The sequence below is a fragment of the Meleagris gallopavo genome, chromosome 19, assembly GCF_000146605.3.
Source record: "Meleagris gallopavo isolate NT-WF06-2002-E0010 breed Aviagen turkey brand Nicholas breeding stock chromosome 19, Turkey_5.1, whole genome shotgun sequence".
Taxonomy (NCBI): Eukaryota; Metazoa; Chordata; class Aves; order Galliformes; family Phasianidae; genus Meleagris; species Meleagris gallopavo.
The window spans coordinates 2,189,063-2,214,444 of NC_015029.2; the positions used below are offsets into that span (position 1 = coordinate 2,189,063).

The 25,382-nt window shown below is 45.4% G+C and overlaps 1 protein-coding gene across 9 annotated transcripts in view; it reads left to right on the forward strand.

Annotated features, from left to right (window-relative positions):
• The window catches only part of CACNA1B (calcium voltage-gated channel subunit alpha1 B), a 259,792-nt gene that overhangs the window by 215,429 nt on the left and 18,981 nt on the right, over positions 1–25,382 (forward strand). For all 9 annotated transcript variants that reach the window (XM_010720794.2, XM_031556155.1, XM_031556154.1 and 6 more), the window contains 9 exons: positions 495–659; positions 1,037–1,147; positions 1,302–1,385; positions 9,909–10,025; positions 11,967–12,032; positions 12,647–12,738; positions 14,104–14,254; positions 17,483–17,610; positions 23,764–23,860. In XM_010720794.2, the coding sequence (XP_010719096.1) occupies positions 495–659; positions 1,037–1,147; positions 1,302–1,385; positions 9,909–10,025; positions 11,967–12,032; positions 12,647–12,738; positions 14,104–14,254; positions 17,483–17,610; positions 23,764–23,860 (1,011 nt within the window). The remainder of the gene's footprint in view (positions 1–494; positions 660–1,036; positions 1,148–1,301; positions 1,386–9,908; positions 10,026–11,966; positions 12,033–12,646; positions 12,739–14,103; positions 14,255–17,482; positions 17,611–23,763; positions 23,861–25,382) is intronic.

A 25,382-nucleotide genomic window follows, 5' to 3' on the forward strand; every position in this document is an offset into this window, starting at 1 on the left:
CATTCACACATTAATATTTGTTGGATAATTTGTTGGTTGAGTTTGGTTCACTTTTCAAAGAAGTTATTACCTGGTTGTGTGCTAGGACAGAACTGAGCTTCATAATACTTTTTTAAAACACAAATAGCATCTTCATTAACCCTCAATTTTCCGGAGTTCTTTGTCAGGAGGAATTAGCCAAGTGCTTTCTGAAGTGAGCCCATGAATTTAAAACCCAGTAAGGGACTGGGACCTGCTGAGTGATGCAAAGCCATCTCCTGGGTTGTGGGGGACTATAATTCTGTGGGGGTTTAGTAGATCCATCAGGATTGAGAAGTGACCACAATGTGGGGATGATGTGCTGGGTTTAACAGTAGTAATCACTACTTGCATCACGTGTAAGAAACACTTAAAGGTACCATCCTCCAGTAAATGCTCTACTCCCAGCAATATTCTGACTGATTGAACTGCCAGCTCTTTTTTTGTATTCTTTTCACCCTGTTTTTGTTTTGTAGAGGGCCTGCATTGACTTCGCCATAAGTGCCAAGCCACTGACCCGCTACATGCCTCAGAACAAGCAGTCATTTCAGTACAAGATGTGGAAATTTGTGGTGTCCCCTCCCTTTGAGTATTTTATCATGGTCATGATTGCACTCAATACTATTGTTCTCATGATGAAGGTTAGTGAGCTGTTACTAAATCTTTGCAATTATGGGCTAGAAAACGTGGTGTTAGCTGTAGAGGTTTTGTGCTCTCAACATGAGAGCTGAGCGGATTGGCAGGATCAGCTATCACTTCTTCCTCATCTTCCTCATATGATTTTTAGAGGCCGTGTGGGATTCCATCCATCCCCAGAGGGAGGTGGTTTGGTTGTGATGAGGCACTGTGAATGGGAACTAGGCTCTGGAGTTCTGCAGCTCCTGGTTCAGCCTGCACGAAGTTGGTTCACTCCTTGGGGATGCTCTAACTCCTTGCAGTCAGTTGAGTCAGCTGGGAAGGTTTTACTCTGCCATCATAAATGATTTCCAGTAACAGCCTTCCTTCCATCCTCTTTTAGTTCTATGATGCTCCAGAAGCATATGAAGAAATGTTGAAATGCCTGAATATTGTCTTTACATCCATGTTTTCAATGGAGTGTGTGCTGAAGATCATTGCCTTTGGTGTGCTGGTATGTGCCTTCCTCATTTGCTTTCAACTGTTCCCTCTCCACTTAAAATGCTTGTATTTCATGATTTAAAAGCAAGCAAACAACCAAAGAAATTGTCTTGCAAAGAGATAATAACCCCTGTATCTCCCTATCCCCTTGTGTTCTCATTTGACAGAATTATTTCCGAGATGCCTGGAATGTCTTTGATTTTGTAACAGTGTTGGGAAGTATTACTGATATTTTAGTAACAGAGATTGCGGTAAGTACAGTTTGCTCAATATTCTTCATTTACCCATAAAGCTGTACTCTGTCAGGACACTGCACCTTCTCTCTACCAACCCTACGGTAGCTGAAGTCCTTGGGTGACCTGGCAGCCTGCTTCCATCAGTTCTGCTCTTTGCACAGAGATGCTGTCTGGCCCAAAGATTTTCATGCCAAAAGCTCTGATGAGATTGATGGTGCTGATGACTGTCAGGAAGCAGGCTCTCCTTCTCATTCAGCAAAAGGCTCTAACCCCGAGCTGTTTTTGCCTATTAATGGAAAAATCCTGTTGAATTTAATAGAGGGACAATGTCAGAAGGAGTCTAATGAAAGCTGCTGGCTTGTAGAGCGAGGTGCCTTGCAGGGCATTCCCCAATATCATGTCTGTTTTCTGTGGGTCCCAGCCCATACTGAGCAAGGAGGAGATAAGAGGAGAGAGCACAGGAACATAAACCCAGCCAGAAGCTCATCATCAGCACAGTCTGCCCTGGGGAAACTTTAGTTTCTGTTCCTCACACAAAAGTTCTGCAGGGCAATTACTAATAAAAAAAGAAAAATAAGATGTAAGTATACCACAGTATTCGCTGGCCACCCGTCCCATGTCCTCAGTCTCCCTGCTCATGAGTCCTGGAGATTACATTAAGTGCACAAACTTGCCATTAAATTCTAGAGGATTTTTCCATAAGGGCAGCAGATAACTGACCAAAGCTTTGGCAATCTGATGTTATCCAATTTAAAAATGTGCTCCTTTTCTCTCCCAATGCATGTTTTAGTTGATGATGCTATATCTGTATGTAATGGATTTGAATTTTACCATACTTTTTTCTTCTCAGTTCCTGAGATTTGCTTATAGACCTGTTTTGTGTGTGCTAAGTACTATGGTCCCCAGGCTTCTTTACAGGACATTCAGCTGGTGCTGAAGACCATATTACTGTTTCTGACAAAAGATATTATTATCTAACAACACTGGTACAGAAAAGATAGGAAAAATGAAGCTTTTTGCTCCCTTCATAAATGGTATTCATTTAACAGTTGACAAATATCATAAACTTTTGCATTACCTTTTGTTCTTAGTGCACAGGGTAGAATCATTTAGATCAAGCCACCTCTGAGAGCTTGGAAGATTTGCAGTGCTGTGGGCAGGCACTGAATGCCTGCCTTCATTCTTTCTGCAGTGGAACATGCTCTGATGGGACCCAAACCTTTGCTTTGGTTTGAAAATCTTGCACATCAGCCACAGAGATTAACATTTCCTTTCAAACCATCTTTTGGCTGATGTTACCAGGAGGGAAGAGCTCAATGAACTTGAGCCTATGGTCTCAGAATTTGGTAAATGCTCCTTTGGGAAGAGAAGGAATAAGAATTAGTGCATAGAAGTTCCCTATCTTCACCTGGTCTTCAGGCTGGAGGGTAAATGTGCTCCCAAATCCCCATGTGGGGGTCACTGATGCAGTAGTCTTGGTGGTGCTGGAACAGTTGCATCATCTTCTGCTCTGGTTTCTCTGGTTTTCAGCATCAAGGATTGCAGCGATTCAGGAATGCCTCTGAAGAGGAGTAGGAATTATCTCTAAAACAGCAAAATCCAATAGAGTTAGGCTCTCCAGCATCTATACACTTTTCTCTTATCCTCCCACGCGATAATTGAGAGTCTTGGTGTGAATCATTATGTCCACCAAGCCAGCCTTGGGGAGGACTACATGATGGAGTTCACCAGAGCATCCAACATGAAGCTGTTCACAAACATCTTTCATATAAACCCTACTGCCTTTCCAGCCCCTTACCTCTCAGTGCTGCCTCTCAGTCCACAGACTAATTAGAGCTCTGCTCTCTCTATATCTTCCCTTTCTTCAGCATTTCTGCACAGCCAACGTGCCTCCTGCCCACATGCCTCCCCCCGCAGAGTACCTGGAGGTCCCCCTGCCTTCTTGCTAGACTTATTTCTCAAAACTTCTTCATATGGTGCTTCTCTGATCTCTCTCCAGCCCATGCTTGTCTGCAGCAGCACACCCACCTGCACTGAATAACAGCTGTAGCCACCAGTGTGCTATTTTTTAAGCTGTGTGCATCCATCTCTGAGCCTCAGCCAGGGCAGTGGGCTGGGAGTTCAAATGCATCGTGAGCAGCGTACTGAAGAGGTATGAGGAAGGAACTTATTTAGCTTGAAGGTGACATTGAAGCGTTGAATTGCTGCTGAACTATTCAAGTGAGAACTTGCAACAGTGCCCCAAAGATTAGGTTCATAACACAACTGTTAATGGCAGCAAATAATTGCAGCTTTCAGGCTGCCTCATCCAGGGGCACATATTGTAGGTAGAACTATATCAGCCCCTCCAGTGCCACCCTTCCTCCCTCCCGCAGGCCCAAGGACGCTGATGGGACCCAGTCTGGAAGATGAACGGAAAGATAAAGCAGTGCTGCTCTGGTCCCACAGTAATTAACAGGATGTGCAGCTCTAAGCTATGGCACTTTGGGAAGCTCAAGGTGTCCCAGAGCTGCCTGGGAAGCACAAGCACAATTTTTTGCTGCTTGGAAATACAGCAGCTCTGCACTGTGTCCCAGAGCTGAGAGTTACCAGAGTGATCAGGTCTTCACTGGCCATGACCCAGAGCCACCACAAGATGCTCTCTTCTCTCTTTGCCTGATGGGCGGCCATGCAGGTATTTGGGTGGCAGGTAGCCCTGCCCCATGTGTTCACCCTGCAGTTGTCCGTTTACATCTCAAGGTTTCTCAGACTGAGAGAAGCCCAGGTGATGGTCAGAACATTGATGCCATGGGTTACATGGATCCACTCCCAAAATAAACAGCACTTCCCCATCCTTGTGGCGAATCCACAGAATGGTTTGGATTGGAAGAGACCTCTGGAGATCATCTAGTCCAACCTCCTTGCCATGGACAGGAACATCTTTCACTTGATTTTGACGTCAGGCTAGCAAATAGATGCAGGAGCACCGATTTTCTACATGGTGATCTATATTTTTCCAACTGTAAGAGTCCTCTGAAGCAACTAACCCTGCTCACCTGGGCGGTCTCACCTTGAGAGATTTGGCTTCCACCAGCCTTGCTACGTCGGTACTTTGATCCACTGAAAACTAAAGATAAAAGGAAAAGAAATGTATTGACTAATTGCTTTGTTTTACTTTGGTAACCGTGTCATACGTAATTTACTTTGTGAATGCAGTGGAATATACATATCTATTTTTTATTTCCTTAGGCAAAAACATGCATGTCAGTTTTTTAACCCTCTCAGTAACTGAAGTAAAACAGCAAAGAGGTGGCATTAAGGAGAAGCTATCCTTGTGGCCACAGCTGGCCCCAGGAAGCCCAATGGGTGTATGGCAAACTGACATCTATTTCTGTGCCTGGAAATACAAAAAGCGTCGTGAGAAGTGTTTGTGAATTGTCTCCCAATTTGCATTACAGAAAGAAATGCAAATAACGACTGCACTGTCTGTGTTACCTTTAGGATCTCAGAACCTCTTTTGGTTTGAAGCATTCTTTAATTTATATAATTGCCATAAAAATAACACCCCCAAAAGCCCGACAGTTTTTTTCCAGTGAAATTTTCAGAGTTTCCTTTTTTGCTTGTCCTGATTACTCATTTTCTCTTTTGTTTCCTGTTTTGTTCTTTATTTTCCTTATCTACCTGCTGAATCACGCCATCCAATCAACATACAATGCGAAAACCATGTCTCCGTCTGTATGTTGTGCACCTGCTGCTCAAAAAAAAATAATAATTTGTAAATAATCTTGCCAATATCCATCCATGAAAACATCACATATAGGACACGGTTGGTTTCATTGAATTTAAACAATTATTTAAATTCTCTGCTTTTATTTTCTCTCGTTTTTCTTTGATTTAATTTGTTTTGATGAGATTTCCGATTGCACTGGTGAAAAAGCCTCACTGCAGCGTGCCTCAAAACTGGCTTCTGTTCTGCATCTTCTTCCCCTTGGCTAATTGGTGACGTGAGGCAAATGCAGTTACCAATAGCCCGTTCTCCTCTGTTTGTTACACCCAACACTGATAAAGGGGAGACTTCCACTTGCTTTATTCTCATGGAAAATCAAATGAGGGTGAGAGGAAAGGATGCTTCTGGATGGCCTGGGTGGGAAACCCTTCCATTTGTAAACAACGGCACCAAATTCAGTTCTCAGAAGCTGTTACTATTTTCCTTTTGGACGAGATGCATTGAGCAGAATGTCAGAGAGGACGGCCTTGCAGGTATTTCTAAGCCTGTGGTTATTGCAAGGCACAAAAAAAGAAAATTATTAAAGCCGTTACAGAATTGCTTCTCCCAAATCAAGAGAAGCTGTGGGAAAGATTGTTTTTTATTCGACTTTGAAAACTCTGTAATACTGGCATGTAGAAGCACGGTGCCACCGCAGGGACACTGAGTCCCTGGGTACAGAAGCAAACATCTCATGTGAACTGCAGAAGCCGCCCTGTGAATGTGGCTGAGAAGTACTGGGCACCAGATCCCATTAGGAATTACAGTGCCAGATTCCAGAGGTGTCTTTGGAAATAGGAGGCTTTTTGTTTGGAAATATTCTCAAAAATAATATTATTCTATTGTTAATTATCTTGGCCACGATTAAGAATAACATGAATGAGGCCAAAAACTCTTGGTTGCCTTGCAGCAGCTCTCAGATCTACTTTAACTTACATCTGGTCTTTCTGTTGCACATTTGCTGCTCACAAACCAATGAGTGTGAGTCTTTCTGATAACTTGCAGCCAGCCTCTGTGCTTGTTTAAGAGAGGTTCCAGGAGGAAACTTTCTGCTAGTGAACAGCAAACACAGATACAATGCCATGTAAGTTGCACTGTACCATGGGCTGGAACCATTGCTGATATGTGGGAGCTGCAAGAACAGCTCTAGGAGATTAAACTTCGGCTCCCTTGGCCCAAGCAGCACTGAGAACTGCTCTGACGTCAGCTTGCTCACGTGATAATATACTAGAAAAATCAACTTGCCTCCATTTCTCCAAATTTTGGCCCTGTTGATGTTGGTGTTGCAAATTAAAGATTTAAACGTTCATCCTGCAGTCATTAGATTGCAGCTCTGTGGTCGTGTGCCCAGGTCCAGGCTCCTTCCATCGCTCGGTGTCCAAGGCACAGGTTCCATTTTTGGAGTGCTGAGCTGCTGCTGTTCCTTAGCAGCACAGATTAATTCTTGCAGCCGTGTGAGAACTGCCAAATTTTCCTGAGTTCTTGGGCTGATTGGATTCCCCCTTTCCATGCCTCTGTGGTGGCTTGGCCACTTTGGGTGAGCTTCTTGTTCTGCTGACAGAAAAATGAGGATCCATGATGTTGTTTTGTGTCCCTCAGCTGGGCAGCCATACATGTAGGGATGACCAGCCCAGCTTCTGCTGACTTTATTGCTGTGGGGCAGCGTTGAGAAACCCCTCTGCAAAATCCTCCAGCTGTAACAAGACAAACTCATTCCCACCTCAGGTTTAAAAACACAAAAGAATAAATCCACTGAGGTGATGCTTCGCTGCAGAGCTCCTTCTGCATTTCTCTGGACAGCAAGCACAGAGCCAGTATCAAGGAGAAAAGCAATCAAGTACTGGAGATGCTGGAGAAATAGATCCAGGCAATGGCTGTACACCCTGCCCAGCATGGTTTTTTTCTGCTTTTTGCTATGGAAAACAGCCTAAGAAAGGATAAAGGAGCTGTCTGCACGTGGCTGGGCAGCAGTCAAGGCTAGTTATGTCCCTATGATGGCTCTTCTCCCCACTCTCTCCTCTTCTCCTGCTTTCAGTGAGCTCTGGGGAGGCATTGCAGACCCATGTGGGTCTCTTGATGCCCTCTGTACCAGCGCCCCATCCACCCCCTCTTCTGGGGTAATAGCAACAGGCCAGAAGGAAATGTATTTCTAGCACAGTTGGCTGGTCCTCAGATGGATCACAGAATCATTGAACAGTGATGCCTCACGTGAGCACCCAGTGGCCTTTAACATCTGTGCAACAGAAACACAAACAAAACTCTGGAAAGACAGCCCCTGGGGATCCAGAAGACAATCATGTGTGTGCCACGTGCTGCACAGGGGTAGCCAAACGGGCGGAGAATCCATGCAAAACACTGCTGTCCAAGAGAAATATCGCAATGTGGAGTTTCCCCTTTAACTGCATGCCATTCTGATAGTGCCTGGAGGGCTGAGCAGCCCAAGGATGGGTTTTCTATGCGGTGTGCTGAGGGTTACATGTGAAGCCCTCCTGCCTGTCACAGGCGTGTGTGATTTTGCCTCTTTGCAAGTTCTGTGCACACGAGTGATGCTGGATTTTCCTGGGTTGCAAAGGTTTCCCTGTGGAGCTGAAGCTTTCATTGCTCTTTAGAAAATGGCAGTGGTTGAATCAAAAAGGGAAGATTTGAAGCTGGGAAAAAAAAAAGCAGTGGAAATCTGTGGACATGCATAGACAGTTTTGAAGCCCCCATTTTTACTGCTCGTACAAAAACTGTCATGTAGAAAGTGTCAAGTGGCACAGGGATGTCCTGCGTGAAGTGTGGCCAAAGCAGGCGTGGGGCATCATGCTAATCATGATAGGAGATTAGAGCAAAATCTGAGCAGAGTAAAGGTTTGATGCTAACCTGTATTAATGTGGGAAGAAGGAAGAAAGGCAGCAACACACAGAGAGCCAGATCCTGCAGATGCTGCCTGTGTGCATGCTCCTTGGAGGAGCCTTAGACTTGTGATGGGGAAAATCAGGCTCCGGTGATGCTCTATGATTTGCCTGACTTGAAATGGTGCCACGAATGGGATCACATAAGGCCTGAGGCATTTCCTGCAGGTGGGGACAATTCCTGGGATTGCAGTGGGCTCTGGGTTACGCCTTAGCCCTGATCTGAATGCACCCCATCAGGACAGTAAGGACCAGGCTGCTGGTGGCACCTCAGTCACACAGCCACGCTCTGTCCCTGGCTCTGTACAGCCCTTACCCAAGGTGAGTTCAACCAGTGTGTTGTGAAGGGACTGTAACCAATGCAATAAAAATAAAACAGATGCTGATGCTAAGAGACAGGTGTTGAATTTTAGCACCTGTTCTACCGACCTTGACCAACCCAGGGGAATCCTTGCTTGTGTTTTGCCTGCCAGAGCTGCTTTCTGTTGCTGACTTGAATGAGCTCGGTGTTGTCTGCTCTTTCATGGAACATACCTGTGATTTACTCTTTTCTCTTTATTTGAGGATTAAGTCTGATATATGGTCTGTGCCTAACTCTGAGCTGCTTGCCTTTTTAACATGAGAGAAACCAAGTGCATGCATGATTTCTTGAACTCTTCGATGGGATTGGTGGAATGCAGTGCTAATGGCCCAAAAACTGAGCTGGCATTTAAATAAATGAATAGATCCAACAAGCCCCCCCTCAAATTCAGCGTGAGCTCTGTCACCAAATGAGCAAGAAATGTGGGTCACTTTAATATGACTGGGTGTCTCCTGGTAAAATGATGATATGAGAGAAAGACTGGCTTTGCTCATCTTTACCAATAAGAGCTCTTATGATGGTATCTTCCCCTCCACTGCTTGACAGTTGAAAGCGAGCTGTTTTCTCTCTTTAGTTAACTCAATCAAATGAGCGGCTGTGATCAGAGATTCACAAACAAGTGAATTGGAATAGGTACAGAATGCGGGGATATTTTTCATCTCCTTAAAACAGGAGGGCAAGAGGGATCTGGCTTTTGCATGTTTTGTTTTGGAAAGAACCCTCTCTAGATTAGCTCGCTGGGGCAAGCAACCTCTTTTCCATAAAGGAAAGAAAAGATGGGGATGTGGGGTGGGGAGAATCACACAAAACGCATGGAAATCAGACCCCATCTCCAGCAGTTCTTTGATCCACCAGTGAAAGCACACTTAATAATAATGAGAAAATCAGCAGGCTCCTAAGGCACCTGCCTGCTGCTGTATGCTCGACCTCCCCAACCAATTTGCTACCAGTGATCCATCTTCCAAACTCTTTCTGGTGCCATTTCTCCTTGATGAGCCTGTCCAGTCACAAGTTGGATATAAATACTTTAAATCTCCAGGTTAGAAAACATCCCTATTTTTCAAGGATGCTTTAATCTTCACTGGACAATGCCTTTCTCTATTATAGTTGAGGCTACATGCGCAGTCTGTCGCAGCTGTCTTGGTTGAAGTTCAATTCGTGGTAGAAAAGCAAGCTGACCAAGACTTCAGTCTCATTCTTTACAAAATGATAATATGGCACCATTACCTCTCCCTGAGTCTTTAGGGGAGAAAATCTGCCTTACTCAAAGAAAACAGGACATCCATGGACAGCGTGAAAGGGCCATTTTCTTTTCTGTCACTGACCCAGGATAGAGGGGAGGGCTCTTGTGGAGAGGGATTTTCTCATACTTGCTGCATGTGGAGTGATCTGCACTGACGAATGTTTCTTTTGGAAGGTTTTCTGGTGGCCGATTTGCTGCTTAGATCGTGAAGCTGGTAATTTTAATTTCTTTTTTGCGGGCTGTGGTTTCTCATCGCGTTAATTTCTGAAGGACACAAAACCTTTACTTTCCACAGGACAACTTCATCAACCTCAGCTTCCTGCGGCTCTTCAGGGCAGCAAGACTTATCAAACTCCTTCGCCAGGGTTACACTATCCGCATCTTGCTCTGGACGTTTGTGCAGTCATTTAAGGTGAGTGTTGGGCCAGTGGGAGATGGGGAGAAGGCACGTGAGATGCTCTGCACTTCTCCAGCATCAGCCTTTGAGTGTCAAAGAGCTCCCTGCTTCTCTCTGTCTCCTCAGTGCAATTGCAGTAATGCTCGTTTTGCACAAACACTGGTGTGCAAAGCTTAGGTTGTCCTTGAGACCGCCACAAAATGCTCATGGCAAAGCCTTCTCTTGTTTTAGCATGAAGAAAATGCAGGGTGACTACTGAGGGCCCTCATGCCTGCTATTTGCATGCAGCAAGTGCCAGGTTTAAGTTAATTTGTCTGACCTCACTGTTGTGCAGGATAAGGGATGTGCTCAGTCAGCAGAGGTGTGGTAACATGTTAAACCAGAGTAATTTGTCCACGTGTCTCAGTTTTGGTGGAGCTGAATAGAAGAGAAACCCAAGCTGTTGCTATTACCAAAATTCACTCCGTGCTGGAGCTGGTTGGAAGGAAGTTTCTCTTAGAACTTTTAAACCTTAGAGGCAAAAGTTTTAAGAGGGCAAAAATGGGAACATAGAAATTGCTTCTTTCCACAAGTGGCCTGGAGAAGAACTAGGTGCATCCATGCTGTTATCCCACAGCCAGGATCAGAGAGAGTTCTATATTACACTTTTCTGCCCATGAGAGACCCCAGAGAGCCAACTGGTGCTCTCACATGCAGTTTCTACATTACACTTTCACCCATCAAATAACTTACGGGAAGGGGCTGGGATGTGAGTATGCTGTGCCTTAAAGGATACAAGCAATGAGATTTGTTAGGTCACGTTTTCCCTAAGCGTGGAGGAGGTAACAAGTCTGCTGCTCTCATCTTGTAACTAATGAGGTCTCCTGCAGCCAAGAACCTCCACCAAAGGCTGAGATGTGGGGTCTGTGGATATGAAATGTTCCCACCTAGAACGGTGTTCTTGGACTGTATAATTCTGGGTGGATCAGACAGAGGGAGCTCAGCCAAGTCTCAGTCTCTGAGTAGTTTGGGCAGCTTGTATCCTTAGTACATTGGTAATGATTCAAAACCAAAGTATGTTGTTCTAGACGTGCCTTTTACTAACAAACTGCACATGGTATAACCTGCAGTCCTGCTCTGCTCCTCTGCAAACAGAGAGCCAAAGAGGGGAACGTGAACCTGATGTCTCCCAAAGGCTGGGACTGCAGCACCTGGGCTGGTGGTGTTGGTCTGATGGGCCACAGCGGTCTGTCTGTCTGCAGTGGGATCTGTCTGCCCATCCTTTGTCCACTCTCTAAGCTGCACTCTCATCTTTGGTTCATGTGCAAAGGTTTCCAGCTGAGACCCATCAGTTCTGGGCCATGGGCTGTGTAACCCTTCCCCTGACTTCAGGCTTCCCATGGTAGCCCCAGGGCAGGGCTTTGCATCTTTGCAACTGTTGCTAGTTAAGAGGTATTAATTACTTCTTCATCTAGCCTGAGTGCAAAGTAGCTGTTATTCCCAGCTCATGCGATATAATTATATTGCAGCACTCACTGATTTCTCGTGAAAACTCAAAACCTTTTTACCCTCTTGGGGTGCAGTCTGTGCCGAATTCAGAGCAGGAACTTGTTCCTCGGCTATATGTGTTTTCTCATACTAAATTTATAGCAAGGTCATTAAAAATTAAGGTTTGTCCCCGTGCAATTCTGCATAGGAAGCACCAGTGACTGCTGGTAGCCACAGTGCCTGCTGCAGAGCTTCTTACTGTGTTTTCCCTGGTTACTGCTTATCTGCCTGCAAGAATGCGTACAGAGCTCTTGGAAAACACAGCCTGGTTTGTAATTGATGAATACCTGCTTCCAGGATTGTTCCAATTCTTTTCCCAGCTCCTTTACCTGAAGGACAAATGCTACAGAGCACAGTGCTGCCCAGGAATTAAATGCCACTGGCTAATACAGGTTTACTGATGTTAACACTTTCTTCTCCTTTCCACAGGCCTTGCCTTATGTGTGTCTTCTCATTGCAATGCTCTTCTTCATCTATGCCATTATTGGCATGCAGGTAAAATTTTGACTTTAATACTGTCTGCAAGTAGCCTGGTTTTGTCCCATGGGAACAGGGTGTGCTGTCACCTCTGCAGCAGCATCAGTACCTGGCATAGGATGAGGCAAACCAACACCTCCTGCCTGGTGACTGGGGAATTGGAAGAGCAAAAAGGGGCCACTTTTTTATGTTCTTACTGCCAAGTCTTGAACCTAGTGCCAATCCAGATGTGGGTGTAAAGTGGGAGAGCATGGGCTTGCAGACCTGGTCCTGCTCTGTAGGTACCTACTGATGGACGCCTCTGCAGGTGACAGCAGGGCACAAGGCTGTGCCCAATGAGCTCTTCAGGCACCACTCCCTCCCATGAGGGAGGAAGAGATGAGGAATTTTTCTTGGCCTGTGCTGGAGCTGAAAAGTGGTGTTGAAAAAGGTCAGCATGAAGATGAAGAACATTAATCTGATTTTTTTTCCGCCATTTGATCTTCACAACACACTTCTAACTGCCTTGAAGGGGGGCAAATCCTTTCCCTACCTTTTCTCCTAACTCCACTTGATCCACCTATGCTCATGACTCCCACGTGATTCTACAGCAGGCTGCATTTGCCCTGAACCCCTTCTGCTTTCTGCGGCAGGTATTTGGAAACATCGCACTAAATGACGAAACCTCCATCAATCGGCACAATAATTTCCGTACCTTCCTTCAAGCCTTGATGCTTCTGTTCAGGTAAGCAGATATCAAATACCACAGGGCTTGCAGGTGAGCAGCAAGTAAGCCTTTGTGTCTTGATGCTGGTAATGATATCCTGCATAGGTCTGGGTTTGCATAGTTTCTGTGAAGCCAAGTGGAAATGCAGTTCTCAGAATAGCCGCTCCAACCAAAACTCTGAATGCCACACAGTGGGATGGTGTGGGCAGAGGCAGCAGGACTGGGAAGCAGGTTTCTGCACGAGGGAGTGAGGTTTAAGGACTAAATGCTGCTGATATCTTATGCTATACAAACCAGAGTGATCTAGGAGCTATTTCAGTTTGCACTGAGCACCAGATCATCCCAGAGCCCAGGAGAAAGGCTTATGGTCTGGCTCAACGTCTGCATTTTTGCCTCCCATTGCTATTACTGTGGGGTAAATAAGGATTCCTGTACCCAAGGCTCAGCCCAGGGTCTTTGCCCAACGCTGCTGCTCACTGAAATTCATTGTGTTTGGAAGTGGGTTCACATCTTGTGTGATTGTAAGGGTATTTTTCAGATCTGAAGTCTCAGTGGCAAAATGAAAAGCTTTGCACCCACTTTGTGTAGCTGTGAGCAGCACTGCAACAGGCTAGGCTCTACATGAAGCTGTGGGGTGGCCCTAAAGGCACCTCTGAGCATGGTGCAGAAATTACTGGGGGAAAACCTGAGGTTATGTGAAAAGCTGACATCAGCAAACATGAGGATCCCCCTGCCTCTGATCCATGCATGTGTGTTGCTGGGGTTGGTTTCTTTTGAGGACGGACATTCCGGGCCTGCCAGTGTTTTCCTTTTGATTACTTTTTATCCCCACAGTAAAAGGGAGAAGTTAGGATTTATTTGGGGATACACCTATCTGCTATTTCAGCTTTCACACCCAAAATGGGAGAAGGGAAAGGATGGAGAAAACCTGGGAGGCCGGGCCCTGTGACCAATTAGACTTTCCCCGGTGCTTCTGCACCTTCTGACAAGAGAAATGAGGGATTCCAGTGGAGGAGGCTGTATTTGTTTCCCAGCATCTCAGCTGGGCTTGCAGCCAATGCTAGGACAGAAACATCAGATGCTTCAAAAGGAGGCAATGCAAACTGCATCTATTCACATTTCCATGTTGCTACTGACTTGTTTAAATCAGTCTGATTTTATCCTCCCTGAAACCAACCTAGCTTGCCTTACCTGAGCCTGTTTGTTTTCCTTGACCTCCACGCATCAGATGGAATTATTCTCCTTTATTTCTCATGACAGCGGGTTGGCAGCTCGGACTCTTAATGCAAATATATCTCTCTCCACCTGGGCGCACCCCTCCTCCTAATTACCTTAGTTAATAGGTGGGGATGAGCTCACACCCTTCTGCCTATTTGTCCACAGGAGTGCCACAGGGGAGGCCTGGCATGAGATCATGCTGTCATGCCTGAGCAGCAGGGCATGCGACCCACTCTCTGGCCTCACCAAGAACGAATGCGGCAGCGACTTTGCCTACTTCTACTTCGTGTCATTCATCTTCCTCTGCTCCTTCCTGGTAAGTCAGTTCCTAAAAGGCAGATGCTGGGGAAGCTCCGAGCCATCCCCACCCTCTTGTTTCCTTCTTCCCCCTAATTGTGATTTATACAATGTTATGCGCCCGCTTTGCTAAAAACTATTTATCTTCCTGGTGCTAAAATCCTTTAATCCCCAAAGAGACCATTTAGTCATTAGTTTAAAGGGAAGCGTTATTTTTATCTTTCTTCCCACAGGGGATCTAATATTTGGAATTAAGCATTAATCTGTTTTGTCTTGATTTGTAACGTGGTCCTTTGAAGATGGGGATGGGAAGGGCAGGATGGGAATGGCCAAGATAACATTGGTTGAGAAGTGCTTGGAGCAGGCAGCTGACAGCACCATGCTTGCTTGATGGCATGTTTTGTTTTCTTTACCAAATACATGCATTTTCTTCTGACATAGTGTCAGAAGACCTTTAGATGTGAAGGTATGTGGAGCTTTTGTACTCTGTTTGTGCCCGTGGCTGTCATAAGGGGCTGGCTTTAAGATTTTAATTCATACCAATGTCTTTCTGATCACTTGTGTGCATAAAAAGCCTTCTGCTCTCAGGGTTTGGATCTTTCCTGTGCTGCTGGGACAGAGGAATAGAAAACCAGAGACAGGGACCCAATTAAACTTCAAGCAGCAAGAGATAAAAATCATGGCTCTGAAAAAGCCCCCAAAAGCTACCTGTCAAACCTGCTTTCAGTTTCATGCCTTGGCTTTAAAATATCAGATTTGATGCTTTGTGCAGCTAATCCCTGCTATCATCAGAAACCTTTACCCAGGAAAAAGAGGTACACATGGCAGTTTGATGTCGTGTACAGATAGACAACTTCAATGGACCCTATTGAGATCCTTTGTCCAGCTGCTGTTGCCCCTCTGACATCCCAGGGATTATTTCTTCTGCATATATTAAAAAACGTGGAGCCCTGAAAGCTCCTGAAAGTTAATGCTCCGTTTACAGATTGTACTCTATACTTCAAAGCCTAAATCCTTCCTTGTACAAATCCTTCCCCAAAAGTCAGGTGTTCTCATTGGTATCTTCAAGAGTGTCATTGCTCCTAAACTTCTTTATTTCATAATAATCATAGCAATTAAAAAAAAAACCAAAAACACAGCTCTTCCTCTTTGGCTTCCATCAGCCCTTGAGATGCAGGCCTGAAGGCTGGGGCACATCTGTGTGAAATACAGCTTTGAATTCTGCTTTGCGTGAGCTCCTGGAACTCCCACTGAAACCTCATTTGCTGGCAGGGCAAGTGGGGGAGCCCAAAAAGATCCAGGGGAGGATGTCCAACTCCCAAACCAGGAGCTTCAATGCCAAGCAGCTGGACTGCTGCAACCAGGACTGGAGCTCATTTCTTAAAATGTGCTCAGCACTTCATTGCAAGGAGACATGTGGTTCCCCACAGGCGATTAAAGCATTTCAGAGCTGCAGCCCTGCCAAGAGGAAACGTTTTTATGGTTTGCCGGGTGTTGTTACGTCATGGATTTGGGGGGAAATTGGGTAATGTGTTTGCTTTTTGATATTGTTTCTAGCTCTTTGTGGATGTTCAGCTTGACATCATTTTACTCCTTTAAATTTATGCTGTAGAAAAGTATAAATTGACATTAAAAAATACAGAAACTTTAGAAGCAGCTTTATGCAAGTAAGGGAAAACTGTACTGAGCCACAGCTGGAGCTGGGAGCAATGCAAAGGGCTCAAGGGGTAAATTCACACAGGTTTTACTACCTATTGATTCTCTGGGGGTACTGTGATATGTGTGAGGTACTCGTAGCATTGCTGGTGTTTCCAGAGCTATTTTGGATGTCTCTGCATCAGCGTATGGATACAGTGATTTGTTATGGACTGTGCTTGTCTGCAGCAGTGAATTGTGCCCACTCCCATATTAAGACCTCTTCCACTTTCCAGATTGCTCAGGGATATGAAAACTACACGAGCCCCAAACTTCCACTGATTTTCTTTTAATGGCTGGCAGATGCTGATCAGCTGGGGATGGCCACCTTCAGCTCATCTTTGCTATTTGCTGCCCTGGAGCAGAGCAGCAGCACTCATAGCAGCAGGGACAAAAGGATGGAAATGTTCTTCATGCCATCAGGACTTTAACTGACACAGGAGCATCTATTTCCATCCTCCCTCCTGCTCTTCCATCCCGCCAGCTGTGGCTTGATTTTTTCCTATTGAAATCCTTGTGTCTGTTCCTCTGGCTTTAATAAGAGGAAGCTCTTAATATACTAAAAGCATTTTCTGGGTTCTGTTAGCAGCCATGAGGGAGAGGAGCCTATTGTCCTACCCTTGTCTTTCAGGGGAGCTGTAAAGGTTTGAATTGTTACAAGCCTAAAATAGGATATTCAGGCTTTTCTTCCAGCTATTTTGTCTTGATTTGCTTTGATATCAAGGTGCTGGAAGAGCTAGCACAATCCAGTTGGTGAAGCAGCGACAGCTGGACTGTTCCACCAGTCTGTGGTCATGCTGTAGAACCTCACTGGTGATAGACATGCTGTCAAACTCTCCATGGTCAAGAGCCATGCAGACTTGCTGCACACCGTGGAGCTGGAACTGACTTGCAGAGGGCAAGGAAGACAGCAGGGGCCCAGGAACCCAGTCCTGGCTTTGCCAGGTTCATTCTGAAGGGTGTATGAGGTTTTTGGTCTCTTTCAGGTTGTCAGCAACACTTCGTGGGGATGTGCTGGGTGGAGCTGCGTGGTTTGGGCTGATACCCAGAAAGAAGTGGCCCTACTCTGAGAATGGGAAAATCAGGTGCCTTGCTGTGCACCTGTAAGAAGGAAAGAAACGTTGCTCATCACAGTATTTTTTCTCCATGTGTTAAAATCCACACAATTTCAGAAGTTCTCTGCTCAAGGTCCTGTAAGCAGCCAATCTGCTGCCTTTACAGTGGCCTCCTGCAAGCCTAAATCTTTCTGGGGTGAGGCTGTGGTGGGGGTTTCAGGTGAGGATGCGGCTGACAACCCCAGCAAGAACTTGGAAGTCCTGAGGGTACCTCTCACCTCCCCATCTACCTGCTGCACTTGGCTCTTGCAGTGAGGGGGACAGGGCAGGGCTGCTACCCTGCAAGCAGAAAGCAGCTCCTGGGAGAGATGTAGACAATTCCTGGTCAACAACCACGGTGTTGGAATCACGTATCTTGCTAAGAAATTCATAACCCTCTTAACCTTCCTGCTTTTATTTCTATTCTGCCTAACTTTGTAACTGCTGCTTCTCTGCAGATGTTGAACCTATTTGTGGCTGTAATCATGGACAACTTTGAATACTTGACAAGAGACTCCTCCATCCTTGGGCCCCATCATTTGGATGAGTTTGTTCGTGTCTGGGCTGAATACGACCCAGCTGCCTGGTATGTATGCTCTTATGCTTGCATGTGAAGAAAAGGATTTATGATGCAGATAGGTATCATATTTATGCACACAGCCTGTTCTGAATGTGAATGCAACTCCAGAAAGAAAAACGTGTAAAAATTGAAGTAATGTTTGAGGTAAATGATCCATTTTACATTCACTATGTATTGGAGTTGAATTAATCTGATGTCATTACATGAGAATTTCCATTCAGTACACATGAGATAGACATAAACCAACAACTCAGTAAAGCCAAACACAACCACTGTCACCCCATGCACACATGAGGCCAAAAAATAATAGGATAAATTCGAGTAACCTTGGCCAAATGGCCAAGCAAAAAAGATGTTTAGCTTTTCCAAAAGCAGCTTTGATTGCCTTTGGTTCCTGCATCTCAGGCCAAAGATAAGCTGAGCGTGCTGCCATTGGCAGTTTTTCTTGAGTTGTGAAGCTAAGCCTCACTGCTCCTTAATCAGGCAGCATTCCTATCCTAGCTGAGAAGGACGTGAGCAGCTTCACAAATCCTGTGAGACATGGGGTCACACACAAAACCTTCAGGTTTTCAAGATGCTCTCTCTCCTTTGAAAGGAGATGACAAATTCCACTGCTTGGCTTCTGCTAATACAGTACTGTGGGCCCAGAATGGATCTTTTGCTTTCAGGCACCTGTAAGACAGCAGGGCGTGATGCAAAGCCTGTTAACATGAGGGTGCTGTTGCTGAAAATAGGATTTTTAAATGGACATTTCTCATAGAACCCTGTATTTTGATGTTGGAAGCCTCCTTTTGATGACAGCATAACCGTAGAGGGAGATTTTGTTCTTATAAATAATATTTAAGTTTGGGGCATGCAGTTGAAACCTAAGACACGTGAAATAATAATAAGAAAATGCAGTAAGCCTGGCTTTGAAAACATTTGAGGTCTCAGTGAGCCTGTGATTGAAATGTTCCTGATATGTGATCATGGTAAAGCAGAAAATGCTTTTCTCTCAACTTGATGGAGTATTTGGTTTTACTGTTTTGTCTTTGCTTTTTCCCACTCTAAGACAACAGCTGGGAAAGCCAAACCCCTTCGCTGGCAGCACAGCCCCTCAGGAGCAGCTCTGTGCTGTGGCAGACCCAGGCACCATTGCTGCAGCCTTTTGAGGGGTTGAGAAATACAGAGAAATAATTTGGACTGGGGATCACTTCTAAAGCAAGACTGACTTGTATATTTTGTGTTTCCCTTTGTCTGTATAAAGCCACTGCACAACAGTGCTGGTGACTGTCGCTGTTATTTCAAGATACATTTCGAGTTACAGGTCACAACAGGTTCCTCAGCAATCTGCAGCTTGGGCATTTGCCTGCTGAGAAGCTTTTTTTTCCAAGCCCTGCTAATTTTGTTTCCATCTTCCTCCCCACAAGTTACACTGCAGAGAATCCCCTCCGCATGTGCACGGAAGCTGCCTGCAGCTCTTAAAACCTTTCCACTTCTTCGTTTCTCTTCAGTGGAGACAGATGCAGGCAGGGTTGTATAATCAGGATCTGAAAGTCCCTGCTAGGATGCAATTAAACTGCTTGAAAATCTCACTAAAATTGATTTAGACTAACTTTAAGTGTAAACCTACCCAAAATGACCTGTGATTTTTAACGAGCTCCAAGCCATCTATACAACAAGCCTGCATGTATGTGGCACAACACATACTAGAAGGCTGTAATCTCTAAGCAGATTTTCCTTACCACAAGGAAAGGAAAGGCTCTGTAATACAGACATGTCCTTTGTGGCTATTTGGCAGGGAGTAAATAACTATTTTTCTTTTGCAAATCCAATCCTATCTCTTACAACTCGGAAATCTCAGTGAGACTGAGAAGTTGGGTCTGCCACTTTTCTACTTAAAAACAACCTGATTGTCATCCATGGGAGAAGTCACTCACCGTGAGGGGAAATAATAAGTACCAGTGTAGTTTTTATCCATGTTTATGTGTTCAGGAGCTTTCCACCCATGAAAGTTTAAAGATTTTCTTGCACTGTTAACTCTGAGCACAGAGGTTATCTTTCATGGAGCATTCACCCATTCGTTTCTAGAGCTGTTAACACAAAATACACCATAAATAAAGATCCTAATTCTGATTTTCCCTAATCTTGCCCTCATTTTGCTCTGGTGTGAAGCTATTGATGTTGGCAGAGCAACTAGGGACAGAAGTGCAAAGCAGGGGAAGCTGAGGCGTGGTACTCAAGCCTTGGTCCCAAAACACGTGCATGTTCTGCATTTTCCATGTGTGAATCATTCCACTGAAATCATTTATGTTTTCACAGTGGGGCTAACATTTCCACAACGTAAGAGCAATCTCAAATCCATTTCTAGTTTAAGGCCAGAGCAAATCTTTTGAACGTTTGGGCTGAACTCCATTGTGGCCTTGGACATTGTGTCTCCCAGTGGTGATCCAAGGATGGAGCTGAACAAACTGTCCCGTAAGGCATTGCTCCCAGCAGGACAAAGCACCCACTTTTCAGCTGAAGATGCAGGGCTGTTGAGAATCCATTCTCTGTTTGTTCTCTTAGTTGGTCAAACTCGCTGAAAGAAAGCTTCCAACCAATTTTTCAACTCCCAGTATATTGTATCTGCAGAGGAATGATAAATAATGACCATAGTACAATTTGCATGAAGGAAGAGTCCCAGGCTGTTAGCTTTTGCTTCCATCTTTGACTGTTTCATGCCTTCTCTCACAGTCTCCCCCTTGGCTGTCCCATGCAAAAGGAAATGATGGTGTTTGCCCAACCTTCTGTAGCTTGAGACCCTTGATGAAAGATGCTGGCTGGCAAACAAGTACAAATGTTGTTATGTTTTTGTTGCGTAGGCAGCATTTTCAACATAGGCTTACCTGTGTGTGTATTGACGTACCTATTTCTGATGTCAGAAACCACTGGCTTTGTTATAACCTCCAACTTTCTTTAAAATTTTCCTGGAAAAATATATTCCAACGGAAGTTAAAAAGTGCAGCTAGCAGCTGTTGTGAATGTGTGTGGCACTCAGGAGGGGTAAGTGTGGCTAAAGTGTTGGGTTTAGGGGTAGCAGAGACCTCAGGCATCACAGAAAAGGAGAGAGCGGGAGAGCAAACGCACACAAGGTTCTGAGGCTGCGAGTTAACCAGGATAGAGCTGAACTGAAGGGTGAGCTGAGAAAGAAAATTTCCTTTACATCCAAGATATATAAAGTGAGAATTGCCTCCCTTATGCCCTACTCCCCAGTGCACAAACCTTAGAGCTATTGGGAGTGTTGGTCAGCCTTCCCATTCCTTATTCCTGGATGCTGGATAAGGGACAACCAAGGAGGAGTCCCACTGACTCATGGAGAAAGCAGGGAAATGCTCCTGTGCATTTGCTACACGCTGATTTGGCAAAGCCCTTCTAAAATTGGGGTTTGACTTGACTCAGTTCAACCAACATACATTTTGTAACTATGATTAGGCCTGCAGCCAAGACATACACAGCCCTATTTGATCTGTTTCTAAATTAATAGTTTTGAGTTGATTGTGAAGGTTTTGAATAGACCTTAATTTTTCACATCCAAAAAAGCAGTAATATTGAAGGAGCATTTCCAAAATATTCCAGCCTTCTTTATATAAGGTACAAAAATAAACGCAGTGAAGCCACATTATCTCATTTTTCTTCAGAGGTCATTCTGAAGTTCAGCGCAGCTCTTTTTATACATGATTTGGTTACTTGCAGAACATTAAGAAATCTAATCCTACTGTTAAATTGGCTGAAAGTATTGTTGTGAGTTAATAAGACCGACCATAAAGCTGCCTCCGGGCATCTGACTTCACCTTCTGGTGATGAACACTCCATTTTCCCAGTGCTGGTGGACCTTGAGATGCAGCTTCTCTCTCTCCAGCACATTGCTTACTGTCCACACAACAAGCTGAGGCTACGCAGGTAAGAGCAGTGGGAGGCAGAGGTTCCCAAGCTCTGTTGAACCTGCTCATCCTATTAATAATCTATTAAATAAACCATTGGTGTGCCGCAGGCCCTTTGTTTTACTGGGCTGCTCATTGCCTGGGCAGTGGGTAGATGCCTTCTGTAGGCAGATGCTCAGGCATAGAGAGGTAAAGCACGTTGATGCTGGAAAGTAAATGCAATGGATGGGAAGTCTACCTTATGACATGGAAGGTTTTGTGAAAGAAATATGAATATAAAGCTTTTATTGAGCAGCAGGAAGCACTCTCTCTCTCTCTCCACCTGTGTTAAAGTCACTTCTTCATCACAAACTCAGTTGTTATCAGGCTAACTTTGCTTTTCAGCGTGGTTTGTCCTTCCAACCTCTTCTGTTTGCAAGGGAAAGTCTGATTCCCCATGTTTTTGCTGTCATAACTTCTGATGTTTTCTTTCCAGTTGCCGGATTCATTATAAGGATATGTACAATTTGTTACGTGTAATTGCTCCACCCCTGGGCTTAGGAAAGAAGTGCCCTCATAGGGTGGCATACAAGGTTTGCAACTTCAGAGACTCCCTCCAGCATTTTCAGTTTTGTTTTTATTTCTTTTCTTTTACCCCCAAGTGCAAATGCAAACGGTACAGAAAAGAAACTGTACCGTAACAAAACTTGGTTGCCTGACCAAGGAATGATTGATGGACTCCTCCGTGCATCTCATCCCTGCCCCATCCCTTCCCACACCCAGCTGGCTGGGGCCAGGCAGCCTTATGAGACAGCCAACCCTCGAGCTTGCATCACACAGGGGCTGGGTGGGAAGTGTTAGGGAAAAACAGCACAGTGTCTAAGTGCTTCTCTTTACATCTATATGCCAGAGAGAGACATTATCCCAGGATTTTTGGGGAGCAACAAGATTTTGGGGGGCTTTGTAGTGTTGTCCCTCCAGTTGAGTGACTCAGGTTTGAACCCTTCCCTTTCCTGAGCTGGAAGGGCATTTAGGAATGGGGCTGTAGGGCTGGTTGTCCAGGCAGGGGAGAGATGAAGGGATGAGCTTTGAGTCTACCCGACTGCAAGAGCCAGAGGTTGCCTTGAGAGCAGCAACACTCGTGTCTCTGAGCTCACGAGTTATGTTAGATACAGCAGGGAACCTCCTGAAGGTGTGCAGCACTTGGGAGTGAGGGCGGAGAGCAGAGGATGGGCACTGCCAAGAATTCAGAGGCACCGAGCCCTCTGCCAGGAGCAGGAGCAGAGGAGAGAAGCCAGGGGGAAATCATTGGCTGCAATTACAATTTGTGTCTCTCACCAGCCTTCAGATTAACTCTGGGCTATGAAGCTGGAGAGGACAGGAATAGATGGCTTTGGCACGGTGAGTTCTCTCATCAGCTTACTCCTGCATCAGTGCTTTCCATAGGATTTGAGACCCGTGTCAGGGCAGCAGGCTGGCATGCAGTGCCTGCCTCTTCAGCTGTCCTTCTTGAAGGGTTTCCATGACAGCACACAGGGCAGGCAGACGGTGGTGGTGAAGGCAGGCGGTGGGTGTTGGTTTGAGGAAAGAGGGGTCCATCAAATGCAAGGCAGAAACAAATCCAATTTCCACCACCATCCTGCAGGTTGGGCTCTGGTTTTGCCGACCCCACATTCAGTCTGGCTGGAGTTCTGCAGACTTGCACTTTTGATTTAGAGCAGTCCCTGTCTGTGCCCCTGAGCAAATTAGGAGTTTTAGGATTAGAAATAGCTATTTCTTCTCTGGCAGTTCATAGGCTAACCTGAAAACCCAGCTCTTCATTTGCTGAGGGAAAGCCCCCTGTCCCATAACTCTGCCTACCAGCTCTCCCTGGCATGGTGACCACAACCTCTTGGACCCGTTTGGGGAGCAGGCAGAGGAAGCACACCTCTGCCCCCAAAACCCATCCCAAACCCAAGCCCTCCCTCCCAAACAAGACCTCAATCATTCCCAGCTGCAGGGGATGTGGGGCTTCCCATGGCGAGGAGGAGACGTTGGGTGCCGAACCACAAGAATGGAAGTGGAGAACCTTTGACTGACCCACCTCTTTCTTTGGTTTTGTTTTCCTGAGAAACCTGATTAACCGGATCTCTGTTCTCTTGTCTGTTTTCCCCTTTCTCTCTCCTCCTCATTTGCTCCGTTGTGTTGCCCTCCCCTTCCCCCACCTCCCTTTTCCCCATCCTGCTCTGCTTTGATTTCCGTCTCCTCTCGCTTTTGCCTCTCTCCCTCTGACTCCAAGCGGGCGCATCAGTTACACAGACATGTATGAGATGCTGAGACACATGTCCCCACCTCTAGGCCTTGGAAAGAAATGCCCTGCTCGCGTTGCCTATAAGGTAGACCACCCCAGCAGCTCCTGCCAACCCACCAGCTTTTTGTGCCGTGGCTGCAGCGGGTGCCATTCCTGTGACGTTAGTGTTGTTCCTGGACTCCTTCTAAGCGCTCTATCTGCTTCCCGAGCAGACTGGATTTTGGATCTGCTGCTTTTTCTTTTTCTTTTTCTTTTTCTTTTTTTTTTTTTGTAACCATTTTTTTGGTCTTTGAAACGGTGGCACGTCAGTTTGTCTTTCTTACTATGTCTCTGCTATTTCTATCAGTGTTTCTCTCTCTCTCATTCTGCTTCCATTTAGGCTACTCTGGGGAGGGTGCTAATGAGTAAATTACCCTGCCACCACAATCCCCATTTGTCTTTCCACCGCTCTCACTAGCCCATCAGTATGATGGTGGTTTTCCCCCCTCTAAATTAGATTGGTGTAATTAGAGTAGGCAGTGCTGTAGGAGTTAGCGAGCTATTAAACAGTGGCAACGCCAGAAGGCCTCCTTAAATACCCTCATGAAAGAAATTATTTTAATGCGAAGCATTTAAGATGGTGAGATGAAGAAATCACTCAAACTGATTGTTGATTCTGAAAAACTTTTTAATTGAACCACAGAAAGGCATTTCAGCCGAAAGGCTGCTTGCTAGCTGCTGCCTTGATGAGCACAGTGGTAATTCAGATACAAACAGGGCTAGCTCCTCGGGATCTTTTAACACCAAACTTCACCATTTATTTCAGAAGGAGTCTGCCATAAGCACCTAGAGTTGCGCAGCTCAACTCAGTGTCCATGAAACTCAACCGGGTTGTTGGTTTTGTAGGTGGTTGTTTGGTTTTTTTTTGCTGTTGACCTCATTTCGGGTACCACCAAGCCTAATTCTCACCCCTCACTGTGCTTGGTGCAGTGGGACATAGTGGATTCAGATCACAATGTCCCTCCCAAAGGTGCTGGGTTGTTTTTTTTTTTCCATTGAGCCTGTATGAAAGCCAGGTTTTGGAACCTGAACTAAGCCCCCCCCAGAAAAAAACAAAAAAACCAGGCCTGCTAGGACACATAGCAGCAAGAAGAGGTTCAGATATGGCTTTCTGCAAGATCCTTCCTCTGCATGTTGGGATATAAAGAGCAAAGTGAGCAGAACCTTAAAACTGGGCAGTTTGGTATCTTTTCCATACTCGTTTTGATGAGTTTGATGCTATAATAGTCGCTGTTTAAAGGAGCACCTCTGTTTGAACAACTCATCACCACCTTACCATGAATTCACTCGAGAAACCCGGCTGCCTTAATGCCCTCCTAGCTATTTCAGATGGATACCCACAGTTAAACACTTCTGCAAAGGTGCCAATTATGCACAGAAACCCCAAAGCTTTTAGAGCAATCAGTGGATCCTTTTAGCACCTCTGAGTTCCCATTGACTTCACAGGGAGCTGGCACTGCTGGGAGCTGGAGATGTTACAGCTCTGAGGTCACACACGTGTGCCAGGAGCATAAAGCTGTCACTTTTTCCCCCCTTCCCCTCCAAATCTTTGAAAGGAAGGGAGGAAA